A 26,961-nucleotide genomic window follows, 5' to 3' on the forward strand; every position below is an offset into this window, starting at 1 on the left:
TAATTCGAAAATGTTATTTTTCTACTTTTGTGTTTCTCTTCTTTATATATTACTTTACTGTTGAAATGTAAAATTTACATTTTAACCAAAGGACCTGTAAATGACAACACAAAAAGTAAGGCACTGGTGTCGTACTTCTGGTTTACCGGAACGGGGTGCAACTCCCTGCAGTGCCCTTCTCAATTTGTTGTATTTACATGGTTCATTGGTCCATGGTCTCAGAGGTCTTCATCATTTTTGAGGATTTAAAAAAGGTGAAAATCGATGAAAATTGCGGAGGAATTGCGGAAAAAACGATCGGTTATAGAACATGTTTTTTTATTTTTATTTTTTTATTGCGGAGTATTGCGGAGTATTGCGGAGGAATTACGGAGTGTTGCGGAAAAATTGCGGAAAAATTGCGAAATTGCGGAAATTGTGGAAATTGCGAAAATTGGAAATTGCGGAAATTGCGGAAATTGCAAATTGCGGAAATTGCGGAAATTGAAAATTGCGGAAATTGCAAATTGTGGAAATCGCGGAAATTGCGGAAATTGAAAATTGCGGAAATTGCGGAAATTGAAAATTGCGGAAATTGGAAATTGCAAATTGCGGAAATTGCGGAAATTGCGGAAATTGAAAATTGCGGAAATTGGAAATTGTGGAATGTGCGGAAACTATGCTATTGCCCAAGTCTAATGACAAGAGGGTTCAAAGTGCCCTCTGTTCCAAGTCAGTTGATATCTTTGAAAGAATTGAATATATTGAAATGTTTGTTCTGTATATAATTTGAAGAGGTGAAGTTAGGGTTAGGGTTTATTTAAAAATATGTTAATTGATGTATGCCGGCCAATTTAATGGCTAGTTTTCTATACTGCCAGCAGCTTAATTCCTCTCAAGGTTTTTCATCTATTAGTAGAAAATCACTAATGTAAACCATTACACAAACAATCGAATACTTCGTCACTCACAAATAAAGATTTTTATTTGATACTTCAGACATATGGAAATAGCAGTTATATGTACTGTATTATATTTTATCTACAAGCCAATCTCCTTCATGAACTAGCTGACTCATACAAAATGTATCCTATGGTTGTATAGTTTTGGAATGCCTTCAGGACCATGGGTTTGACTAAAAGTATGGCAATCTTCAAATACTGATTGTGAAAATACCCACGTTAACCTCTTGTAGCCAGCCTTCATCTGCCATTGCAATGCATATTGCCCCAGGCAGATTAAGTCTGGCCCCTCTCAATTAATAGTCTGGAACCAGGCTATGACCAACCAGGGCCCAGTATGCAATTATGGGTCAGGACATTGCAGAATAAATCTAACACTGAGAGGGACGAGACTAATATCCACACAGTGATATTAGTATCGCTACGCGCGGCTATCCCCCTATTGTGGAAAGGTAAAAGTAACTTATGTACCTGTACACAAGTTAGAACAAAGAATATTGAACCACACATCTGCCACATAACTAAAGTAGGCTTAAAATAAACCATACATATATAAACTTATTTGCAGAGATGAGACCCCAATGGGTCAGTGCTAAAAAAGCCAAAATGAATGAATGAAGCATAGAAAAGGCCTGTTTTATCAAAGACAAGCTATCTAATCAGCTAACGCAGTTAACAATAATGTGGCACATTATGTATCAGTGTGTTTATCAGTATCTTAATGACTATGCTAGCATTAACCTATGATGACATTAAGTGTTAAACTACTCATTCAGACGTTTTCTTGATCATAGCACTGCTGTCAGGCAGAAACCTTGTATCTCTCTTTATTTAATGCTTTTCCTTATGTTTGAAACTGGTTAGGTCTATCTGGATTGTATAAATGTTTAACCAATGAAAAGTATATTGGATTCATAGGAACACATAACCTGTACTTAGGAAATGGAGGGGGGGGAAAAGCATCCACGGTTATTTTTCTCTGAAGAGCACAAAAATTGGAGATACAGAGTTTCCACCCGAAGGCAACTATAAGAGTAGTGCAGCCACTAAAGGCCTGGGTCACCTTCCAAGATAACCGTGTCTCCCACTTACAAATATGCAGAGGTTTGCCAAGTTTAAACACACTTTCCCTAGCATTTGATACAGATAAGCCTCAGCTTTTGATATACATTCAAGTTTGTGCAGAGAACATACAAAAAGGTTTTGTTTATTCCAGCAGCTAAGATACATGTTGCAGCCGGTTATTTCAGTGTTTATAGATACTGTATAGTGAAATTGTATGAATAGAAAACACAAGTTGATATTGTAGAAGTGTAAGTCTGATTTAAAAAAAAGAAAGTGCTTTATGTGCATACACGTAAATATGGGATATACGAAACTGAGCCCGAGCCCTTTACCCGGACGCACTTGATGAATATGATTATATGAATTATTCTCATTTGACTGGCATGTTTTAACTCTAGAATAATCTGCAACAATAATAATCTGCAACAAATAAACTCTTACACTAGGACTAGGATGAATCATTACGCACTTTGTTATCCTCATAACATCTCTGCTTTCTCAAAAAAACAAACAAAAAATAAGAACAAAAATCACCCACGTCTTTTAACTACAGTAACTATAGAAATGAAGCAGAAAACTAAGCAATGTGTTCAGGCATAAGGTGGAATGGGCTCCCTGTCTGCATCCTTTCAGACAAGTTGTGGGGGTTTGTTTCCCCGGGGACCTATCTGCTGGAGGCACCAATGATCTGCAACAGGAAGAGGAAGATCTGGATGACGTCGACGTAGATGGAGATTGCCGCGAACACGTACTCCTCTGGACTGATGGCGTACTTGCGGTTGCCGATCAGCAGCTGTGTGTGGTAAGCCAGGAACTATGGGTAAAATGGAGAGAAGAATGACCGTTAACAATTAACATAAACTCATTCCTAGTTGTACCTTCATATCACTAGGAGAAAAGGCCTGGGAGTGTCTAACCAGAAGTGCAGGAAGTACAAGTAGGCTTTTCACAATCATTACATAATCGTATGATCGCAATTATTTGAGCTAATCACAATTATTTTTGCATAATCGTTTCCATTCATTTGTATGAATTAATCTGTTGAAAAACTCATTTTTTATAAAAAAGCCAATTTTAAAGCTCACACGTGAGATTGTAGATTGGTTATTTTTAGTTATTTGACATATCTACCCCGTGCACATTATTATTTAAAAGCAAGGCAAACAGAAATATATTTTTTAAATCAAAGTAATGTTCCAATGTTCAATGCCAAACACACAAACCATTAATTGCAAATATTTTATGACAAGTCAACAAACTAATCGTGATAGCCCCAAACAAGTACAAAGCTACATGATTTCCAGCCTACCGGAACCTCCTGTAACCCTGTACATGGCAACTTGATTGGAAGAAATTTGTCTCCGATACCAGCAAGACTTAAACCTAAATTACTGTTCCATTGCATATCAAAAACCCATTTCAACAACACCATTGTGTGCGACAACGCATACTGTAAATTAGGCTTATACAGTATGAAAGTGCAAGTCAGTTCTAGTAGTCTACGTTTGACGTCTGGTGATAAATGTGACAGCCCATATCGTACGGCATACTATAGCGCGCAGTTTTTCATCATTTTTGAAGATTTGAAAAAAATGACGAAATGACAAAAACGATGGGTTATAGCCCATGTTTTTTGAAATTTTGAAAAAAAAAGTTAGCCTCGTTTCTCATCATTTTGGACCATGGGCTATAGCCCATATCGTACGGCATACTATAGCACGCCGTTTTTCATCATTTTGGAGGATTTAAAAAAAATGAAAAAATAAAAAAACGATGGGTTATAGCCCATGTTTTTTGAAATTTTGAAAAAAAAAGTTAGCCTCGTTTCTCATCATTTTGGACCATGGGCTATAGCCCATATCGTACGGCATACTATAGCACGCCGTTTTTCATCATTTTGGAGGATTTGAAAAAAATGAAAACATGAAAAAACGATGGGTTATAGCCCATGTTTTTTGAAATTTTGAAAAAAAAAGTTAGCCTCGTTTCTCATCATTTTGGACCATGGGCTATAGCCCATATCGTACGGCATACTATAGCACGCCGTTTTTCATCATTTTGGAGGATTTGAAAAAAATGAAAAAATAAAAAAACGATGGGTTATAGCCCATGTTTTTTGAAATTTTGAAAAAAAAAATTTGCCTCGTTTCTCATCATTTTGGACCATGGGCTATAGCCCATATCGTACGGCATACTATAGCACGCCGTTTTTCATCATTTTGGAGGATTTGAAAAAAATGAAAACATGAAAAAACGATGGGTTATAGCCCATGTTTTTTGAAATTTTGAAAAAAAAAGTTAGCCTCGTTTCTCATCATTTTGGACCATGGGCTATAGCCCATATCGTACGGCATACTATAGCGCGCAGTTTTTCATCATTTTTGAGGATTTGAAAAAAATGACGAAATGACAAAAACGATGGGTTATAGCCCATGTTTTTTGAAATTTTGAAAAAAAAAGTTAGCCTCGTTTCTCATAATTTTGGACCGTGGGCTATAGCCCATATCGTACGGCATACTATAGCACGCCGTTTTTCATCATTTTTGAAGATTTGAAAAAAATGACGAAATGACAAAAACGATGGGTTATAGCCCATGTTTTTTTAAATTTTGAAAAAAAAAGTTATCCTCGTTTCTCATCATTTTGGACCATGGGCTATAGCCCATATCGTACGGCATACTATAGCACGCTGTTTTTCATCATTTTGGAGGATTTGAAAAAAATGAAAAAATAAAAAAACGATGGGTTATAGCCCATGTTTTTTGAAATTTTGAAAAAAAAAGTTAGCCTCGTTTCTCATCATTTTGGACCATGGGCTATAGCCCATATCGTACGGCATACTATAGCACGCCGTTTTTCATCATTTTGGAGGATTTGAAAAAAATGAAAACATGAAAAAACGATGGGTTATAGCCCATGTTTTTTGAAATTTTGAAAAAAAAAGTTAGCCATGTTTCTCATCATTTTGGACCATGGGCTATAGCCCATATCGTACGGCATACTATAGCGTGCCGTTTTTCATCATTTTTGAGGATTTGAAAAAAATGACGAAATGACAAAAACGATGGGTTATAGCCCATGTTTTTTGAAATTTTGAAAAAAAAAGTTAGCCTCGTTTCTCATAATTTTGGACCGTGGGCTATAGCCCATATCGTACGGCATACTATAGCGCGCAGTTTTTCATCATTTTTGAAGATTTAAAAAAAATGACGAAATGACAAAAACGATGGGTTATAGCCCATGTTTTTTGAAATTTTGAAAAAAAAAGTTATCCTCGTTTCTCATCATTTTGGACCATGGGCTATAGCCCATATCGTACGGCATACTATAGCGCGCAGTTTTTCATCATTTTTGAAGATTTGAAAAAAATGACGAAATGACAAAAACGATGGGTTATAGCCCATGTTTTTTGAAATTTTGAAAAAAAAAGTTAGCCTCGTTTCTCATCATTTTGGACCATGGGCTATAGCCCATATCGTACGGCATACTATAGCACGCCGTTTTTCATCATTTTGGAGGATTTGAAAAAAATGAAAAAATAAAAAAACGATGGGTTATAGCCCATGTTTTTTGAAATTTTGAAAAAAAAAGTTAGCCTCGTTTCTCATCATTTTGGACCATGGGCTATAGCCCATATCGTACGACATACTATAGCACGCTGTTTTTCATCATTTTGGAGGATTTGAAAAAAATGAAAAAATAAAAAAAACGATGGGTTATAGCCCATGTTTTTTGAAATTTTGAAAAAAAAAGTTAGCCTCGTTTCTCATCATTTTGGACCATGGGCTATAGCCCATATCGTACGGCATACTATAGCGCGCCGTTTTTCATCATTTTTGAGGATTTGAAAAAATAAAAAAACGATGGGTTATAGCCCATGTTTTTTGAAATTTTGAAAAAATAAGTTAGCCTCGTTTCTCATCATTTTGGACCATGGGCTATAGCCCATATCGTACGGCATACTATAGCACGCCGTTTTTCATCATTTTGGAGGATTTGAAAAAAATGAAAAAATAAAAAAACGATGGGTTATAGCCCATGTTTTTTGAAATTTTGAAAAAAAAAGTTAGCCTCGTTTCTCATCATTTTGGACCATGGGCTATAGCCCATATCGTACGACATACTATAGCACGCTGTTTTTCATCATTTTGGAGGATTTGAAAAAAATGAAAAAATAAAAAAAACGATGGGTTATAGCCCATGTTTTTTGAAATTTTGAAAGAAAAAGTTAGCCTCGTTTCTCATCATTTTGGACCATGGGCTATAGCCCATATCGTACGGCATACTATAGCGCGCCGTTTTTCATCATTTTTGAGGATTTGAAAAAATAAAAAAACGATGGGTTATAGCCCATGTTTTTTGAAATTTTGAAAAAATAAGTTAGCCTCGTTTCTCATCATTTTGGACCATGGGCTATAGCCCATATCGTACGGCATACTATAGCGTGCCGTTTTTCATCATTTTTGAGGATTTGAAAAAAATGACGAAATGACAAAAACGATGGGTTATAGCCCATGTTTTTTGAAATTTTGAAAAAAAAAAGTTAGCCTCGTTTCTCATAATTTTGGACCGTGGGCTATAGCCCATATCGTACGGCATACTATAGCGCGCAGTTTTTCATCATTTTTGAAGATTTAAAAAAAATGACGAAATGACAAAAACGATGGGTTATAGCCCATGTTTTTTGAAATTTTGAAAAAAAAAGTTAGCCTCGTTTCTCATCATTTTGGACCATGGGCTATAGCCCATATCGTACGGCATACTATAGCACGCCGTTTTTCATCATTTTGGAGGATTTGAAAAAAATGAAAAAATAAAAAAACGATGGGTTATAGCCCATGTTTTTTGAAATTTTGAAAAAAAAAGTTAGCCTCGTTTCTCATCATTTTTGACCATGGGCTATAGCCCATATCGTACGGCATACTATAGCACGCCGTTTTTCATCATTTTGGAGGATTTGAAAAAAATGAAAACATGAAAAAACAATGGGTTATAGCCCATGTTTTTTGAAATTTTGAAAAAAAAAGTTAGCCTCGTTTCTCATCATTTTGGACCATGGGCTATAGCCCATATCGTACGGCATACTATAGCGCGCAGTTTTTCATCATTTTTGAGGATTTGAAAAAAATGACGAAATGACAAAAACGATGGGTTATAGCCCATGTTTTTTGAAATTTTGAAAAAAAAAGTTAGCCTCGTTTCTCATAATTTTGGACCGTGGGCTATAGCCCATATCGTACGGCATACTATAGCACGCCGTTTTTCATCATTTTTGAAGATTTGAAAAAAATGACGAAATGACAAAAACGATGGGTTATAGCCCATGTTTTTTGAAATTTTGGAAAAAAAAGTTATCCTCGTTTCTCATCATTTTGGACCATGGGCTATAGCCCATATCGTACGGCATACTATAGCACGCTGTTTTTCATCATTTTGGAGGATTTGAAAAAAATGAAAAAATAAAAAAACGATGGGTTATAGCCCATGTTTTTTGAAATTTTGGAAAAAAAAGTTAGCCTCGTTTCTCATCATTTTGGACCATGGGCTATAGCCCATATCGTACGGCATACTATAGCACGCCGTTTTTCATCATTTTGGAGGATTTGAAAAAAATGAAAACATGAAAAAACGATGGGTTATAGCCCATGTTTTTTGAAATTTTGAAAAAAAAAGTTAGCCTTGTTTCTCATCATTTTGGACCATGGGCTATAGCCCATATCGTACGGCATACTATAGCGTGCCGTTTTTCATCATTTTTGAGGATTTGAAAAAAATGACGAAATGACAAAAACGATGGGTTATAGCCCATGTTTTTTGAAATTTTGAAAAAAAAAGTTAGCCTCGTTTCTCATAATTTTGGACCGTGGGCTATAGCCCATATCGTACGGCATACTATAGCGCGCAGTTTTTCATCATTTTTGAAGATTTAAAAAAAATGACAAAATGACAAAAACGATGGGTTATAGCCCATGTTTTTTGAAATTTTGAAAAAAAAAGTTATCCTCGTTTCTCATCATTTTGGACCATGGGCTATAGCCCATATCGTACGGCATACTATAGCACGCCGTTTTTCATCATTTTGGAGGATTTTAAAAAAAATGAAAAAATAAAAAAACGATGGGTTATAGCCCATGTTTTTTGAAATTTTGAAAAAAAAAGTTAGCCTCGTTTCTCATCATTTTTGACCATGGGCTATAGCCCATATCGTACGGCATACTATAGCACGCTGTTTTTCATCATTTTGGAGGATTTGAAAAAAATGAAAAAATAAAAAAACGATGGGTTATAGCCCATGTTTTTTGAAATTTTGGAAAAAAAAGTTAGCCTCGTTTCTCATCATTTTGGACCATGGGCTATAGCCCATATCGTACGGCATACTATAGCACGCCGTTTTTCATCATTTTGGAGGATTTGAAAAAAATGAAAACATGAAAAAACGATGGGTTATAGCCCATGTTTTTTGAAATTTTGAAAAAAAAAGTTAGCCTCGTTTCTCATAATTTTGGACCGTGGGCTATAGCCCATATCGTACGGCATACTATAGCGCGCAGTTTTTCATAATTTTTGAAGATTAAAAAAAAATGACGAAATGACAAAAACGATGGGTTATAGCCCATGTTTTTTGAAATTTTGAAAAAAAAAGTTATCCTCGTTTCTCATCATTTTGGACCATGGGCTATAGCCCATATCGTACGGCATACTATAGCACGCCGTTTTTCATCATTTTGGAGGATTTTAAAAAAAATGAAAAAATAAAAAAACGATGGGTTATAGCCCATGTTTTTTGAAATTTTGAAAAAAAAAGTTAGCCTCGTTTCTCATCATTTTTGACCATGGGCTATAGCCCATATCGTACGGCATACTATAGCACGCCGTTTTTCATCATTTTGGAGGATTTGAAAAAAATGAAAACATGAAAAAACAATGGGTTATAGCCCATGTTTTTTGAAATTTTGAAAAAAAAAGTTAGCCTCGTTTCTCATCATTTTGGACCATGGGCTATAGCCCATATCGTACGGCATACTATAGCGCGCAGTTTTTCATCATTTTTGAGGATTTGAAAAAAATGACGAAATGACAAAAACGATGGGTTATAGCCCATGTTTTTTGAAATTTTGGAAAAAAAAGTTATCCTCGTTTCTCATCATTTTGGACCATGGGCTATAGCCCATATCGTACGGCATACTATAGCACGCTGTTTTTCATCATTTTGGAGGATTTGAAAAAAATGAAAAAATAAAAAAACGATGGGTTATAGCCCATGTTTTTTGAAATTTTGAAAAAAAAAGTTAGCCTCGTTTCTCATCATTTTGGACCATGGGCTATAGCCCATATCGTACGGCATACTATAGCACGCCGTTTTTCATCATTTTGGAGGATTTGAAAAAAATGAAAACATGAAAAAACGATGGGTTATAGCCCATGTTTTTTGAAATTTTGAAAAAAAAAGTTAGCCTCGTTTCTCATCATTTTGGACCATGGGCTATAGCCCATATCGTACGGCATACTATAGCGTGCCGTTTTTCATCATTTTGGAGGATTTGAAAAAAATGACGAAATGACAAAAACGATGGGTTATAGCCCATGTTTTTTGAAATTTTGAAAAAAAAAGTTAGCCTCGTTTCTCATAATTTTGGACCGTGGGCTATAGCCCATATCGTACGGCATACTATAGCGCGCAGTTTTTCATCATTTTTGAAGATTTAAAAAAAATGACGAAATGACAAAAACGATGGGTTATAGCCCATGTTTTTTGAAATTTTGAAAAAAAAAGTTATCCTCGTTTCTCATCATTTTGGACCATGGGCTATAGCCCATATCGTACGGCATACTATAGCGTGCCGTTTTTCATCATTTTTGAGGATTTGAAAAAAATGACGAAATGACAAAAACGATGGGTTATAGCCCATGTTTTTTGAAATTTTGAAAAAAAAAGTTAGCCTCGTTTCTCATAATTTTGGACCGTGGGCTATAGCCCATATCGTACGGCATACTATAGCGCGCAGTTTTTCATCATTTTTGAAGATTTAAAAAAAATGACGAAATGACAAAAACGATGGGTTATAGCCCATGTTTTTTGAAATTTTGAAAAAAAAAGTTATCCTCGTTTCTCATCATTTTGGACCATGGGCTATAGCCCATATCGTACGGCATACTATAGCACGCTGTTTTTCATCATTTTGGAGGATTTGAAAAAAATGAAAAAATAAAAAAACGATGGGTTATAGCCCATGTTTTTTGAAATTTTGAAAAAAAAAGTTAGCCTCGTTTCTCATCATTTTGGACCATGGGCTATAGCCCATATCGTACGGCATACTATAGCACGCCGTTTTTCATCATTTTGGAGGATTTGAAAAAAATGAAAACATGAAAAAACGATGGGTTATAGCCCATGTTTTTTGAAATTTTGAAAAAAAAAGTTAGCCTCGTTTCTCATCATTTTGGACCATGGGCTATAGCCCATATCGTACGGCATACTATAGCGTGCCGTTTTTCATCATTTTGGAGGATTTGAAAAAAATGACGAAATGACAAAAACGATGGGTTATAGCCCATGTTTTTTGAAATTTTGAAAAAAAAAGTTAGCCTCGTTTCTCATAATTTTGGACCGTGGGCTATAGCCCATATCGTACGGCATACTATAGCGCGCAGTTTTTCATCATTTTTGAAGATTTAAAAAAAATGACGAAATGACAAAAACGATGGGTTATAGCCCATGTTTTTTGAAATTTTGAAAAAAAAAGTTATCCTCGTTTCTCATCATTTTGGACCATGGGCTATAGCCCATATCGTACGGCATACTATAGCGTGCCGTTTTTCATCATTTTTGAGGATTTGAAAAAAATGACGAAATGACAAAAACGATGGGTTATAGCCCATGTTTTTTGAAATTTTGAAAAAAAAAGTTAGCCTCGTTTCTCATAATTTTGGACCGTGGGCTATAGCCCATATCGTACGGCATACTATAGCGCGCAGTTTTTCATCATTTTTGAAGATTTAAAAAAAATGACGAAATGACAAAAACGATGGGTTATAGCCCATGTTTTTTGAAATTTTGAAAAAAAAAGTTATCCTCGTTTCTCATCATTTTGGACCATGGGCTATAGCCCATATCGTACGGCATACTATAGCACGCTGTTTTTCATCATTTTTGAAGATTTAAAAAAAATGACGAAATGACAAAAATGATGGGTTATAGCCCATGTTTTTTGAAATTTTGAAAAAAAAAGTTATCCTCGTTTCTCATCATTTTGGACCATGGGCTATAGCCCATATCGTACGGCATACTATAGCGTGCCGTTTTTCATCATTTTTGAGGATTTGAAAAAAATGACGAAATGACAAAAACGATGGGTTATAGCCCATGTTTTTTGAAATTTTGAAAAAAAAAGTTAGCCTCGTTTCTCATAATTTTGGACCGTGGGCTATAGCCCATATCGTACGGCATACTATAGCGCGCAGTTTTTCATCATTTTTGAAGATTTAAAAAAAATGACGAAATGACAAAAACGATGGGTTATAGCCCATGTTTTTTGAAATTTTGAAAAAAAAAGTTATCCTCGTTTCTCATCATTTTGGACCATGGGCTATAGCCCATATCGTACGGCATACTATAGCACGCCGTTTTTCATCATTTTGGAGGATTTGAAAAAAATGAAAAAATAAAAAAACGATGGGTTATAGCCCATGTTTTTTGAAATTTTGAAAAAAAAAGTTAGCCTCGTTTCTCATCATTTTGGACCATGGGCTATAGCCCATATCGTACGGCATACTATAGCACGCTGTTTTTCATCATTTTGGAGGATTTGAAAAAAATGAAAAAATAAAAAAACGATGGGTTATAGCCCATGTTTTTTGAAATTTTGAAAAAAAAAGTTAGCCTCGTTTCTCATCATTTTGGACCATGGGCTATAGCCCATATCGTACGGCATACTATAGCACGCCGTTTTTCATCATTTTGGAGGATTTGAAAAAAATGAAAACATGAAAAAACGATGGGTTATAGCCCATGTTTTTTGAAATTTTGAAAAAAAAAGTTAGCCTCGTTTCTCATCATTTTGGACCATGGGCTATAGCCCATATCGTACGGCATACTATAGCGTGCCGTTTTTCATCATTTTGGAGGATTTGAAAAAAATGACGAAATGACAAAAACGATGGGTTATAGCCCATGTTTTTTGAAATTTTGAAAAAAAAAGTTAGCCTCGTTTCTCATAATTTTGGACCGTGGGCTATAGCCCATATCGTACGGCATACTATAGCGCGCAGTTTTTCATCATTTTTGAAGATTTAAAAAAAATGACGAAATGACAAAAACGATGGGTTATAGCCCATGTTTTTTGAAATTTTGAAAAAAAAAGTTATCCTCGTTTCTCATCATTTTGGACCATGGGCTATAGCCCATATCGTACGGCATACTATAGCGTGCCGTTTTTCATCATTTTTGAGCATTTGAAAAAAATGACGAAATGACAAAAACGATGGGTTATAGCCCATGTTTTTTGAAATTTTGAAAAAAAAAGTTAGCCTCGTTTCTCATAATTTTGGACCGTGGGCTATAGCCCATATCGTACGGCATACTATAGCGCGCAGTTTTTCATCATTTTTGAAGATTTAAAAAAAATGACGAAATGACAAAAACGATGGGTTATAGCCCATGTTTTTTGAAATTTTGAAAAAAAAAGTTATCCTCGTTTCTCATCATTTTGGACCATGGGCTATAGCCCATATCGTACGGCATACTATAGCGCGCCGTTTTTCATCATTTTTGAGGATTTGAAAAAAATGAAAAAATAAAAAAACGATGGGTTATAGCCCATGTTTTTTGAAATTTTGAAAAAAAAAGTTAGCCTCGTTTCTCATCATTTTGGACCATGGGCTATAGCCCATATCGTACGGCATACTATAGCACGCCGTTTTTCATCATTTTTGAGGATTTGAAAAAAATGAAAACATGAAAAAACGATGGGTTATAGCCCATGTTTTTTGAAATTTTGAAAAAAAAAGTTATCCTCGTTTCTCATCATTTTGGACCATGGGCTATAGCCCATATCGTACGGCATACTATAGCGCGCCGTTTTTCATCATTTTTGAGGATTTGAAAAAAATGACGAAATGACTAAAACGATGGGTTATAGCCCATGTTTTTTGAAATTTTGAAAAAAAGCCTCGTTTCTCATCATTTTGGACCGTGGGCTAAAATGTCTGTTTACAGAAGGCTAATTGTCAGATAGACTCACAGCAGAAAATTCACATGAACTTACCAGTGTGTAGATTATGGCTCCTATGGCGGCATAAAGCATATGAAGCCATGGAATCTGCAAATGATAAAACATGACTTAAATATAGAAAAACTAAACTGTAAGTGAGAGTGGAGATTAAACGTAAAGAGAGTAACTCACATATTTGAAGGAGAGAACGATGACTGAAATAATGCTCACTACAAGCATTACGATCCCCAGAACACAGAACAGGCCTTGGCACTTGGTGAAGTCAACCTGATGAGAAAAGACAGAAAAGTCAAACATGTGAATAAACACAAATGCATAGGCATGCACACACACACAAACACACACATTTTTTGTTTGGAAACAGAAGACGGTGACAGCGAATAAACAGCATAGGCTCGCACGCACGGGTGACTCACACACACAAACAAACTCACACACACACACACACACACACACACACACACCCTACCTTTGTTTGGAAACAGAAGACGGTGACAGCGATGCACACAACTGCAGTAATACCCAGGGCAAGGAACACTGCTTTTGTCTCATAGTGACTGAAAACAGAGACAAATTCACCCACAAATAGCAATAGCAGAAGTGGTTTTGATATTTAGGGATTTATCCATGTATGACTAAGTATTTCTCACCTGGATATGGCCCCGGTCATGTAGGACATGGCAAGGGTCTGTGTAAAAGAAAAGCATAGTTCAGAAAAAACACCTTTGGTTCACTTCATTACCATTTCATGACCCATAGAAATGTACTATATAGTATAGCTACGCAAAGTGACATTACACAGGCATGGCTCACGCGCAGTACTTACATTCCGGCCGGAGGAAATCTTTATTTCAAACAACTGTCTAAGTCTAGGTCAGGAACGGATAAAAGTCTGGGTCTAGAAAAGTGGCATATCTACCATTGCAAGTCATAATGTGTAATATACATTTTAGTAGTCTTTTTGGCAACACCACTGGTATCTCTGTTGACATTATAATGTCTGTATTTGGTCTGTTAGAGCTGAAATTTCCAGAATTAAGTTCAAAACAAAAACACAAGAGGTATTTTGGAAAGGAACAACAACATTGTCAGAAAGTAACGGTATGTATTCACTTTAAAACGTAGTGTAAGTGATATTATTGTTCAAAACAAAAAGTATTTTTTTTTTAAAGTAGATTTTAAAAATATAGATATAATCTCTCGCTGTCACATATATATATTCCCATTTCTCCAGCTTTTTAGTAAAAATAAATTACATTTTCAGGTGGATTACAAATTTCATCCAGTCATGACTCATGAAAGAGAACTAATTCATCAGCTTCAATTTAATAGTGATCCAGTTCTGTCTGCTCATATATTCATCATTCAACTCTTCCAATTTCACTTGTTTATCATTTATGTGAGGTCTCCTCCCTGATTGGATGAAATTCGTATCCCAACCTGAAAATGTATTTTCTGTTCAATAAAAACCTGGAGAAAATGATACCCCTGTTAATGAACAAACATTTCATTGAACAATGATTGACTATCAAAATAAAGAGCCATTTTAACAAAACACACTTTAACAAAATAATATCTCTTACACCCCCTATATATATATGTAATATGATTTATAACCACTAGGTGGCAATGATGACTATCTGTTGATGACTATCTGTGATATGATGACTACTAGAACCTAAATAAGAATGTATGACCTGTATGCTACAAACTCTACCAGAATGAATAAAGTTATTGCAACTTAAGAATCCAAGTTTCTTCATTGATAGAAACGTCACACCACCTTTAAAACCAGTAAGACGCCTGGGGGCGAGTGCACTGGCCATATAGCGTATATTGAGTGTACAGGGTGTGATGTGGTCAGATCAACATAATATGGAATGTCAGAACAGGTGGGTCCGCGTCAATATGCCGACGGTCCATTGGTCCGATCGACAACCTACCTCAAACCCTCACCCTAACCCTAACCTCCCCCGGGGCAGACACCTAAACCTAACCACCCACCCTCTCCCGACCCGCAGCGCACCTCGGACCAATGCTCCTTCGGAGCAATGGTCCGTCGGATCATAGGGTGCTTCCCAGAACGGGTCAGCTCCATATATAAATAAATTTAAAAAAAAATGTTTTTGGAGTTTAATTTATTTTCACTTACAAAGATCATCAACAGAATGATGTTCCATGGATGCTTCCTCCTGTAGTACATATAGAATGGTTAGTACTGCATTTCAAATCATGAGTAATAAATATAACACTTCCAAATGTGGCATCTGTAACCAATTAATCAATAGATAATCCCACTCACCTGGGTCCCTTACAGCAGACCAGCACAAGGTGGGTAACCAAATACACAGCACTACAAACAAAAAAGGTGTGTAATTTTACTAATTTACTTATATTAGTAACACATTCAGCTTTTAAATAGATTAATGTACAAATTAGTGATGAATCAAATTATTTACAAATTAGTGTCAAATAAAATCATTTACTAATTGTGATATTATGCTAATAGTATAGAGAAGCACTTACAATGATGCCCAGTAGATGGCTGGGTTTTGCTGCACAAAACTTCTGACGGGGTCACTATGAGATGAGAGAGAGAGAGAGAGAGAGAGACACAGAGGCACCGTTACAGATTATCATTATGTTATCGTCATTATGTTCAGCTTGACCAAGTTGTTAGGGACGAGTCTGACTGCCTGCCCAAATACTGTAGGCTCCTGTTCATCACTGTGACCGCCTAACAAGGCTGGAACAGTAATGGTAGGTTCATCAGATGCATGCAGAGGCTCAATGTTATGAGTTGGGCAGACAAGAACAAAGAAATAGGAGACCACCGTGGACCAAAAGTTGGACCTCAGGGACCGGTGTGGGGATGTGTATATGCTCTCCTACATACTGATGCTAAGTTCATATAGACTGAAGCCGATTTGGAGTGGCACACCAAGGCCTAGCCCTGGAGTTCAAATGCTGTAGTACAGCACTGAAAGGTTTTTATGAAGAAATACAGCCATACAGGACTCAGCCACCTGGGAAACGTACCCACCACACCCAAGACAGTCACCGCCTATAACCCATAAATGTGGAGTTTGCGGAGCCCGAGGATTTGACCTGGAGACTAAGATGTGGGAGACTCCCTTACCTGAGAATTTAACAATCAAAGCTAAGCACAGGTATACTTAATGAACTGGTGGGTGTGGCCACATAAAAACATAATTTTAACACTTTCTGTACACTCTTCCTAGTATACAGTAATCATAGTACCTGGGAGTCACAGCACTCCATATTTACTCCATCTGTACTGACATCTTAATAATTATTAATAATAACACATTGATACTGAGTTTGTGTACTGTGTATGACAGTTTATGTGGGTGCATGAGTGTGCATGTGAAAACTGGTTACAATCAACCTGTAGCGTAAACTACAGGAAGTGAGTCTGCATGTGTCTGTGTGAATGTAAGTGTCTGTGTGGAGGAGAGAAGAAGCGAACAGATATGTTTAGAATGTGTCTGTGTAAAGGAGAATGTGACACGTGTATTCATATTACTTATGCAATACATTGAATTTTCCTAAATCTTACATTTTAAACTAACTAAATTAAATTGTACCACTGTTGCATTCAAAACTGGTATAATTCAGACAAGCTGTTGTTTTTTGAGATGCAGCTGTCTAAGGCAGACAGGAAGTTTGTGGTTGGGTGTGGCTGAAAATCAAGAGGAACCTGTTTCATTTGCATCAAGATAAAGATTACTGAGGCTGCGTTCGAATTCATTCCCTATGCCTCATATAGTGCACTACTTTGGGGTTCCGCCATTTTGTTATAGTGTCCGAATATGTAGTGAGCATTTTTGCACCCTAATGTAGTGGACTGAAGTATCCCACAATGCACCGGGAATTGTAGGGACCATCCGATGGTCACTACAAAAACACAGCGAAGCAAATCTGCCCCATAATGCATTGCGCAAGCTCGCTCTTGAGCACACATGCACGCGTTTGCGCACATGCGCTGCTTCTGCATGCATGCGCTCGTTGCGCTCCAACTCAGAAGAGGCAGAAGTTGATCCAGCGAAAGAAATCAACACAAATGTACTTTTTAAACGTTTGTTTTCCCCTCTCTTTTCTTCCTTAGCGGATTTCGAAGCTACAGATCTCGAGACAAATGATCTGTGCATTTATTTGCAATTGTTTTATTTTATTTATAATAAAACAATTCATTTGCAATAGTACTAATCTGATTCATTGTATCACCCAGGCCCAGCGCATGACGTTAGGAGAGGAATCAGTTGCTTGCTGTAGAATATATTTTCTATCACAAAAAATCTTTATCACAAACGTGAGACACATTAATTATGTACGAACATATGTTTTATTAATATTAATTAATAACTGCCATGAAAAAATATGTTATCTAACATTATTTCATTGAATTGCGATAAATACATAAAAATTTCATTATGTAGGCCAGATAGTAATTTATTGGACTGCTGTTTCTGTTAACACCAAACGTCCGTATTGTGAGCAGAGCTTGTAGATCGGCTACTTTTGGTAATTCTTTACCAAAAGTACCCGATCTACAAGTTCACAACACGGTGTTACTTATAAATCGTCTATTTTGATGATGAGCAAGCTAACTGTATCTGTACATGTCTGCATTGTCTATTGTGCACTGTCTATTTGTGTAACTGCACTGTACTGTATGTAATGTTTTTCCCTGTGTACAGGGTCCCCTCTAAAATGAGATCCTGCAACTCAAGGGGCTATCCTTTCAATAAAATTCTGAGCAAATACATTCTGATAATAATCATAGGCCTATGTTATTTTAAAAGAATAACCTTTTTATCATAGACTAGACATATAGGCCTAAATGCCTGCAAACACATTTTCAGAGTCGGTGCTCCCCATACAGGGAGTATTGTCCGAAATCATCACTTTAGAGTCCACTGAGTCTGGATCCCTCCCTGTATGGGGAGTAGAGTAGGGAGTAGGGAACAACCCTAGCAATTCGAACGCAGCCTGTGACAACTGAATTATATCTCATATTGGGTGATGTTGGCCGGTTTAGTTTGCCGGTCCATGCTTAGGTTGAAGTCTTAACACACTAAGGTTCAAGGTTCTTTATTATTTGTCTCCCGAGAAAGAAATTTTTCTTAGACAAAGGGCCCGCATGCTAGCAAGAAGGAATGGAACTCTGGCTATGCTCACCCTGCTGTCATCTCCGACCAGACAACTGGTGTGCTGAAAGACTGGACCTCGTAAAAGAGGGAAGGTGCAAGCATTGGTGCTGCGCTGGCCGATGACAACTATAATAATGTTATCCAAGGCTTTCAATTTGATTGGAAAATTGTGTGCTATTGTCCCCATTTCACTTTTTGACCTTGGCCTATTAAAAAGTTGAGCCAATCTGAGGTTGAAGTCTACAATGTTCAACCACAAGAAGTTGCTAGACGAGACTGCAATTAAACTGTTGTTATCTGACCATTACCTCGTGCGGAAGGCAGCGATGGACGAAACAGATGGCAGGCAAGGAGGCTCAACAACCTTTTTTTTACTGTCCATTCGTAAACTCAACTCAATCAATTGAAGTGCAATCTATAACATCACTACCAGAGAGCACTCTGAAAACCACAGACCTAGATACAGAATGTCAAGTGAAGTTGGGCGTCTTGCTAACTATTGACTTTTCTTTGGTTTCATTGTACCGTCTTGGGAGGATGATGCGAGGAGATGGGAAACAAGCTCTCGAGATAAGCAGACAAGGACATAGCTTAGTGGGGAAACGTGACCACACAACTGTTTGAGATCTACTCGCTGCCATGAACGTAGCCAGCCCAGGGCATAACCCCCTTTTCATTGTCACAATATGTCTTTTAGGTTAGTGCTGTGTGCAAAACCTCTTAACATTTTCCAAGGAGCAAGGACATAACTACATGGAGGAAAAGGCAGCAATTGCCAGGAAACACTGCCACAGAGGACATTACAGAGAAACCGGCAAGTGCCCATGCTTGACATCTATGCCTGTAACTGATACACTAACTATTAGAGCTTTGAAACCCACCGCCAAGTTGTAATAACTCAAAGGTCTTAGACATGATTTGATTACCGGTATTCAGATAATTGATATCTATTGCAGAATAATTTGGCCGCACGCCCGCGCACGCACGCACGCGCATACACACACACACACACACACACACACACACACACACACACACACAAGCGATTGTTCGAACCCCCAAAGGTTCAGGGAGAGCCTTAACACACACACACACAGAGCATACTCACACAAATGTGAATACAGCCACGATTGCTGTAGTGACAAGGAGCTGGGATGCCAGAATCAGATATACCTGAGAAAGACAAAGAAGAGACATGTGAGGATGATATGCAGCTAGTTTAAATCATAATCCAACATTGTGTGCATCTGTTCAAAATACTTCGCTTACATAGTACTACCGAATATGCATGTCTGTTGAGTGTGTGCGTGTGTGTGTGTGTACACACACTGTATAGTTTTACCTTCCTGATGAAGGAATGCCGTACACTCAGACTATCCCAATCACCGCCGCTTGCAGCAAACCCATCACCTGTGATATAAAAAAAGATAAACATTTCACCACACTAATAAAATTATTGAGGGACCCATTATATATGTATATAGATTCAAAATCTATATACGGTATCTATATTGGTCACTGGAAATAATGGTACAGTATATCTTAATTTGTGTTCCTTCTAGATGACACTCATACAATCCTACACATATGAAAAAGTTTCATTTCAAAATTATAATAATCAAGGGAAGAAATAAAATATTATTTGTTGATGTTAATTACTCATTATTTTCTCAAATTCAAACAATGAAATTGTCTAAAAGCAAGTGTAGTGGAGGCCAAGAGAGACGTGATGGGGAAAGAGATTTCATCAGAATCATCAACAGCAGTGTTGTACCCGAACGCGTTCAAAGAACGATCGTTCACGAACTCGTTCATATTTAGGGTGAACGTGAACTGAACGTACTGTATTTCTGTTTGATGAACGTCATTGTGAACGCGTTCATTTCTGGCATGTGTGAACATCACTTTTTCACGTTCAACTTCGTTCAAGAGTGATTGTTTCAATAGAGCCTTCCAGGCGAAATCCCCGGCACTAAAACACACCCTAAACCCACCAATAAGTCCCTTTCTGACACAAATTAACTAATCTTTCTCAGCCGTCACTGCAGCGCGCATCTAGCTACTGCATGATGATCATGCACGCTGACAGACAGCAGACACTGTCCCAACTCCTAACACAAACTCTGAGGAAACTTGTTGTTTGATTAAACACGAAAAATTGCTTCCAATAGCTTAGTTGGTTATTATCGCATCGAGGAGGTACGTGTCCATAATATCGACACGAACGGCCAACAAAAGACATATCTCTTCCACAGTGAATGAAGCGCAGTGATGCCTGATTTATTCTTCGTCGTACAATCATGTGTTCCGTGCTGAAAATAGCTGATATAAAAGCTCACAACGCGTCGCGTCCGGACATGTTGTGAGCGTGTAGATCAGCTATTTTCAGCATGCAGAGATGCAAGCTCTGAGAACATTCAGAAACTTTTGCTTTCACAAGTGTGCCCATATAGAGAAGGAAAATAATTAAGAATTCGGTGGCATTTCACATTGCAAAAGAGCAATTTTTGCAAAATGTAAAAAATATATAAAAATTATAAGGAATTAATTTGGATAATGTTAATGGAGATATTGTAAACGTTGTCACTTTATTAATCCCAAAGGACTTTATTTGGAATAAAGTCTGCGGTTTTATATGGCTATGGGCTGTGGCAATTTTTATTTATTTATTTGACAGGGACAAAGCTCATTAATCAACATGTCAGTTTTCACATCAATGTAAATGGGCCAGAGTTAGCCGAAGCTAAATTTCATCTGTAGTCCCTGGGCAGGCTCTTAAAAAATGAATGATAAAAAGGACAAAGTGTAGTGTGCCTGCACACAACACCATGCGTTGATGCCATGTGTGCATATGTGCAAGCACCCAACACTAAGTCCATACAAAAACACAATACAATACAGATAAAAGAAAGACAAAGTGTAGTGTGCCTGCACACAACACCATGTGTTGATGCCATGTGTGCATATGTGCAAGCACCCAACACTATGTCCATACAAAAACACAATACAATACAGGAACAGATCGACATGGTACAGGGGACAGAACAACGGCAAGTGAAGTGAGAAATGACACCGGTGATAAATACTAAATAGTGCTGATAGTTAATTACTCATGATTACAGATTTGAGTTGTTTTTAGCCACCTTTTCAGGTTGAATTTGAAGGTCAGATAGTTGGAGGTCTCTCTTAATTCTGTAGGGAGACTGTTCCAGTGATGGGAGGCTCTAACAGAGAAGACTGTTTTACCAAACACACTACGTCTGATTGGCACTTTACAGTCCCCTCTGGTAGTTGTCCTTGTTGTTCTGTCACCACTGTCCGTTCGATCTATGAACTGTTTCAGTGGTGGAGGTGCAAGTCCATTTAAGATCTTAAAAGGCATCTGCAAAGTGTTTAAAGCCATCAAAATTAAATAAGTTGTACTTTTGAACTATATGGCAATGGTGGTAACGGTTGGGCTTTTGATCCAGTGTTTTTAATGTCTGTTTGTAAAGTGATTCTATGGGTTTTAAAGTTGTCTGATTTGTCTGTGACCAGGTTGTGAAACAGTAGGTTATGTGTGGAAAAAAAGCATAGCATGCATGAAGAATTTGGTTGCATCTGTTAGATATGGTCTTATGTGTCTGAAATTGGATAAATTGAATTTGATTTTATTGGCTACATTTTTAACATGCTTTTTAAATGTCAAGTTTGAGTCTAGTGTAATTCCAAGATATTTAAATTCTGATACTACCTGAATATACTACCTTCAATAAGAATGTCAGTGTCAGGGTCTGTGGAGTTCCGTGAAAAAAAACACAACAGTTTTAATAATAATAATAATACAATTTTAAAAATACAATTTTAAAAAAGAACGAAAAATAACTATAATTGTTAATTTTTTGGAAAGAATTTTGAATGATGAACTATGAACGGAACTAGTTCATTTTTAAAATTTTGAACTGTGAACTGAACTAGTTCCTAAAAAAAAAATAACTTTCCCAACACTGCAACAGGAAGTTACTGTAGTTGTGGCCGCAGATTCATGCAGCAGTGACTGTGAAGTTTGGTTATCTTTGTTTAAGATACTTACTGTAGTTACAAACAATGATTATGAAACATGTTTGAATGAAATATAATCTAACAATGAAACAAGTAGCACTTATTATTTTGTGTTTGGATTCATTAACACTTTCCTACTGCCCACTTGGGCATGTAGCCCTTTTAAATACATATTTAACAGATTTATTCACTCATTACACACGAGTAAATAGAGATTGTCATAGGGTGGTCTGAACCATTTCTGAAGGGCGGGGCCCACTGTCTCAGACTTTGAAAACGCTATAAACATTACAAATGTGAATATACTACATATGTGAAAATAGTTACTACAGTATGTGATAATAAGCAAGCAACGACTTCTATTTGACTGTAATGGTAGCAGTCGTGTTGTCACATTTGTCAGATGCCGGAAGTTTCAAAGCAACACAGGACAGCACCACTAAAACTGTTTATTTAAAAGGACACACACAGAGTATAAATAAAAATCTGCGTCAGGGCTAAACAACCATGACTCTGGCTTACCGATGACATCTGATGGTATGGTAGGTGGGATGATTGGAGGGGGCATGGGAGCATGGCTGGGGTAGGCAGCTCCTGGAGCCCCAGCAGGCAGAGGAAAACCCTGGTATGGAGCAGCGGAGTAGCCCCCTGGTTGTCCTGGGTAAGGAGGTACATTCTGGCCAGGTGGGTAAGGGGCAGAAGGCTGTCCTGGGGGTGCACCACCATAGGCAGGGAAGCCATACTGAGGGGGAGGGGGGTAGTTCATTCCCGGAGGGCCATACAGCGGGGCGTGAGATTCGTCGTATCCCGGGGGAAAGTCTGACTTGGACATGTCGATCTAGGACAGCGTTGGAGGATAAACAAAACAGAAGGAATTAGACAAAACAGAGAAGCCCTATCATAAAAACACATTAAAAATCTTTGAATGCTACTGAAAGTCTGTAAATTCGCCCTGTAAAGGTTGAAAACAGGACACGGTTCTCAATGTCTGGACTGGAGGGTTATTCAACTGATCATGACACGGTGTTAATGCAATATATATTGGAATTTCCTAGCAGCTAGCCAGCTGCTACTGTAGCTAGCTTCGACAAATTTGGTTTCCAGTACTGCGCTGGTGAAACTAATGCGGGGTGGAGGTCTGGAGGAGGTAGCCTGGTAAATCAGGTTCACTTTATTTTTGAAATTTTTCAGTGCACTGTTCGGCGGAAGCATTAAAAAGATGGTGGGAGACAACAGATCTATCTTGAGAGATACAGTATTTTTACGGGTCCTTTTTGTTTTTAATAATGAGTTATTATCAAAAGAAGTTCAAAGAACATTCCCCAAAAAATGATTTTTTTTCATGAATTAAAAACAATTTCAATGAACTTCAGTAAGTTCACGAGGAAATTAAAGAAAAATCTAAGAAATCCCATAAATTAGAAAACAAATGTAGTGAAAAAAAGCCGATTTACAAGCTCACAACATACGGTGCAACGCATTGTGAGCTTGTAGATCTGCTATTTTCACTAGTTTGGGTCCCTGGGACAGCAAATCTCTCTGATATATATTTTTCCTTTTTTACAAAATTGTACGCCGATTTCTTTATTATTATTTAGTATAATCCTACTAGACTTCCTACAGGAAATTACATCTGGCCACACAAGTTCACATAATCTACTGAATGTGAAGGGGGGTACTAGGGGGATGCCATACTGTGTGTTGTAGGCTCAATATGTCAGTTTGACACCTCCCCTTTGACATTCCAGATGTAATTTTATGGGGTAAATAATAAAAAAATAAATCGCTATAACATTTTGTAAAAAAAATACATATTTAGCACCATGTTCAAATGCCCCAACCCCCTGTCAAAAATAGGTAAAATCGCTAAAACGAAAGAAAGCAGCAAAGTAAAAGAATATGGAAAATTGGAAATGCAATTTATAATGAATATTATTATATATGAATATTACAATTACCATTACTATCACACAGGAAAGTGTATTTATGAAACTAATAATAAAACGATCAGCTTACATACTAAAATAGTTTTATAAAGTGATGCAAAGTGTCATGAATGGCGGACTCATCTTCAAAGTGCTGTCCCATTTCTTTCACAACAATTTGGAGCCCTTGCAGCCTTTCACCTCAAGCACTAACAGCTGACGTGAGTGACGCCACTAAAGTCAATGAGGGTTCAGGGCTCAGGGCTTGAGGGAGGCATTTGGGATTGGGCCTGTGCTGTGGGCAGTTCAGAAACCGTCCTCCAGTGACATCATCAATGGGGAATACGTAAGCTAATAGAAACTGCAGGCTTTCTAGTCCTGAAAAGTTGCAATGCGAAAATGTTTGTAAAAACATCTTGCTTAAAAAAAATCTGCCTAATGATAGTCACTGGAGGATGGTTTCTAAACTGCCCACAGCCCACAAAATCATGCCATTTTATCATGATTATTAGTGAGGACCTATTATATGAAGAGTTGAAAAGTGGTGAAGTGGTCCTTTAACCTACTATTCCCAAAATAGGAACACCAGGGCTAATGTGATTAAAATAGCTGTGCCTCCGCTACCCACAAACATGCATAATTATGTACAGTCAAACTCAAGAAACAGAACCTAAACAAAGGACTTTGTTAGTGTGATTGTGTGAATACATTGTGTGGTGTGAGTTAGCCTACCCCTTAAGGTGATTACTTTAAGGATTTGGAGCGGGTAATAATAATACTTGTCCTGGACCAAGGAGACATTTAGCATTAAGTGAGTTATGCCTCTTTGGTCATATCAAGTTGATGTGAACATGTGGTTTTTCTCAGAGCTGTGGTTCACACAAACCACCGTAGACCCACTGCGTAATATGCCTCTCATACCGCCAAACATTACAATAGTACGAACATGTCCCCTGGGGAAATTTCTAATAACCATTAAGACTGTATGCTCTAAAATACACACGAGTACACGGTCACCTAGAGCCAAAGTAAAGAATGTGTTGGTAACCATAAGGTTTACTTTGGTGCAAAGCCCACAAACAAAAACAATACCCATTAAACTAACTGAACCTAACTGATATTTTTTGAATCACCATGAAATGCCAAATATCAAAAATGAGTTCCATATAATTTGCAGTGACTTTTATTTGGGGAAATAACCAGAAAAGGAATTCAAAATGTCTCCACCTTCCATTACGTAATGACATCATGTCACAAGCGCTAAGCAACAGCAGAAAACACAAAATAGGAAAAGGAAAACATACTTCAGCCACAGCGCTACCCTGCTTCCAATGGAACAGTCGCACAATGACTTGGTTAACAGCATCATCACCATCACCATTCACAGAAGTGTAAACAACGTCATCAACAACATCATGATTCTGAATCATTGTTGATGACCGTTTCCATCATGGTGTTCTGTGGGTTTGTTTACTTCTATATTAGCCTAAAGCAAATGAGCTATGACACACATAGTATGACATACAGTAATCATGAATCAATGGCCTTCTAAAAGAAACCATAACTTTGTTTTATTGGTTGGTTGATCTATCTAGTGTTGCTTTGGGGAAATGTCAACATGTAGTAGAGACACCAGATAAATAACAGAACACATACAGTGGCCTACAGTTGTCACCACACCACATACCACAGTGAATAGACAAATAAAGTGATTAACCAACAACTGTAGTACGGTAGCCTACAGCAATCCAACTGAGGATGGATCCTAAAAAGAAGCCATTACACCAGCCTGAAACGCTGACTGGGTAGGCCAGGGTCAATATAGTCTTCATGTCTAATCTAGAGTGGACAGGACACACTGGACAGTGGCTTACAAGTAAAAGATAGGTGTGTCTTGGAAACCCTGGATATAGTGCTTACTTAAGAAAATAATTGACTTTACTTTTACTTCTTGGCTTGGACTCTTAATTGTTCTAGGTGTACAATCCCAAACTCAGCCCAATGTGACAAAGTTCCACTAGTAACCATTGGAGGCCCTGCCCCATACAATAGCTAAAAATGGCCGTGGTCAAGATCCTGCTAGGCGCTTGTAGATCGGCTATTTTTGGGTGCGCGATACCATCGTACGATCAAGTATAAATTATATGCTTACATTACAAAAAGCCTATTCATTTTAAGGAACCAGCCTGGAATAACAAATTAACAATAACATGATGTTATATTACATGGCTAAACATTTCACGTTATTATAATTATCACAGATGTAACCTATGGATGTAACACTTCTAAACCTGCTTTAATTACATTTGTAGCCTCATACAGAATTTGTGACGAAGTCTAAAAAATGTTCGACTCACCAAGAAAAGTTTCCTAAGAAAGAGAAGAAATGTTAACCACAGCTCAGCGTTCGCGATGGATTTATGGAACACGTATGCTTTACAAATCCAATCAAGCGTTCCAATAAGAGACACAAGCACAGTGTAGAAACAGATACATCTAAAACATGAATCCCCCTTAAAAAAAAGAAAGCTAGCGCAGCAGGTCCTATCCAGATGTCCAACATGGAAGCCTCATTTCCTGGAAC

General features: G+C 37.3%; 1 protein-coding gene across 2 annotated transcripts; it reads right to left on the minus strand.

The window, feature by feature from the left end:
• Positions 1-942: 942 nt before the first annotated feature.
• LOC308325206 (protein lifeguard 3-like) lies at positions 943-26,961 on the minus strand. Of its 2 annotated transcripts, XM_080777647.1 has the most exons (13): positions 26,735-26,961; positions 22,975-23,290; positions 22,158-22,184; positions 19,754-19,821; positions 19,520-19,584; positions 15,764-15,817; positions 15,540-15,590; positions 15,390-15,429; positions 13,888-13,925; positions 13,707-13,794; positions 13,409-13,504; positions 13,271-13,324; positions 943-2,820 (listed from the first exon to the last, which is right to left on the minus strand). In XM_080777647.1, the coding sequence occupies exons 2-13, from the start codon at positions 23,282-23,284 to the stop codon at positions 2,671-2,673; spliced, it is 1,041 nt and encodes a 346-aa protein (XP_080633773.1). In that variant the 5' UTR covers positions 23,285-23,290; positions 26,735-26,961; the 3' UTR covers positions 943-2,670. The 2 variants fall into 2 exon arrangements, with proteins under 2 accessions (XP_080633773.1, XP_080633774.1); XM_080777648.1 differs by lacking the exon at positions 22,158-22,184.

Source organism: Protomyctophum bolini (assembly GCF_963924005.1).
Source record: "Protomyctophum bolini genome assembly, chromosome: 12".
Classification (NCBI taxonomy): domain Eukaryota; kingdom Metazoa; phylum Chordata; class Actinopteri; order Myctophiformes; family Myctophidae; genus Protomyctophum; species Protomyctophum bolini.

What these genes read in the sequence shown, in the direction of transcription:
- LOC308325206 (XM_080777647.1), bottom strand. Translation starts at nt 23,284, where the DNA reads ATGTCCAAGTCAGACTTTCCCCCGGGATACGACGAATCTCACGCCCCG. An exon ending in CACTGACATTCTTATTGAAG is followed by an intron (nt 19,822 to 22,157) that starts GTAGTATATTCA and finishes TTTATATCACAG; the next exon opens with GTGATGGGTTTGCTGCAAGC. An exon ending in TCTTCTGTTTCCAAACAAAG is followed by an intron (nt 13,505 to 13,706) that starts GTAGGGTGTGTG and finishes TTTTCTCATCAG; the next exon opens with GTTGACTTCACCAAGTGCCA.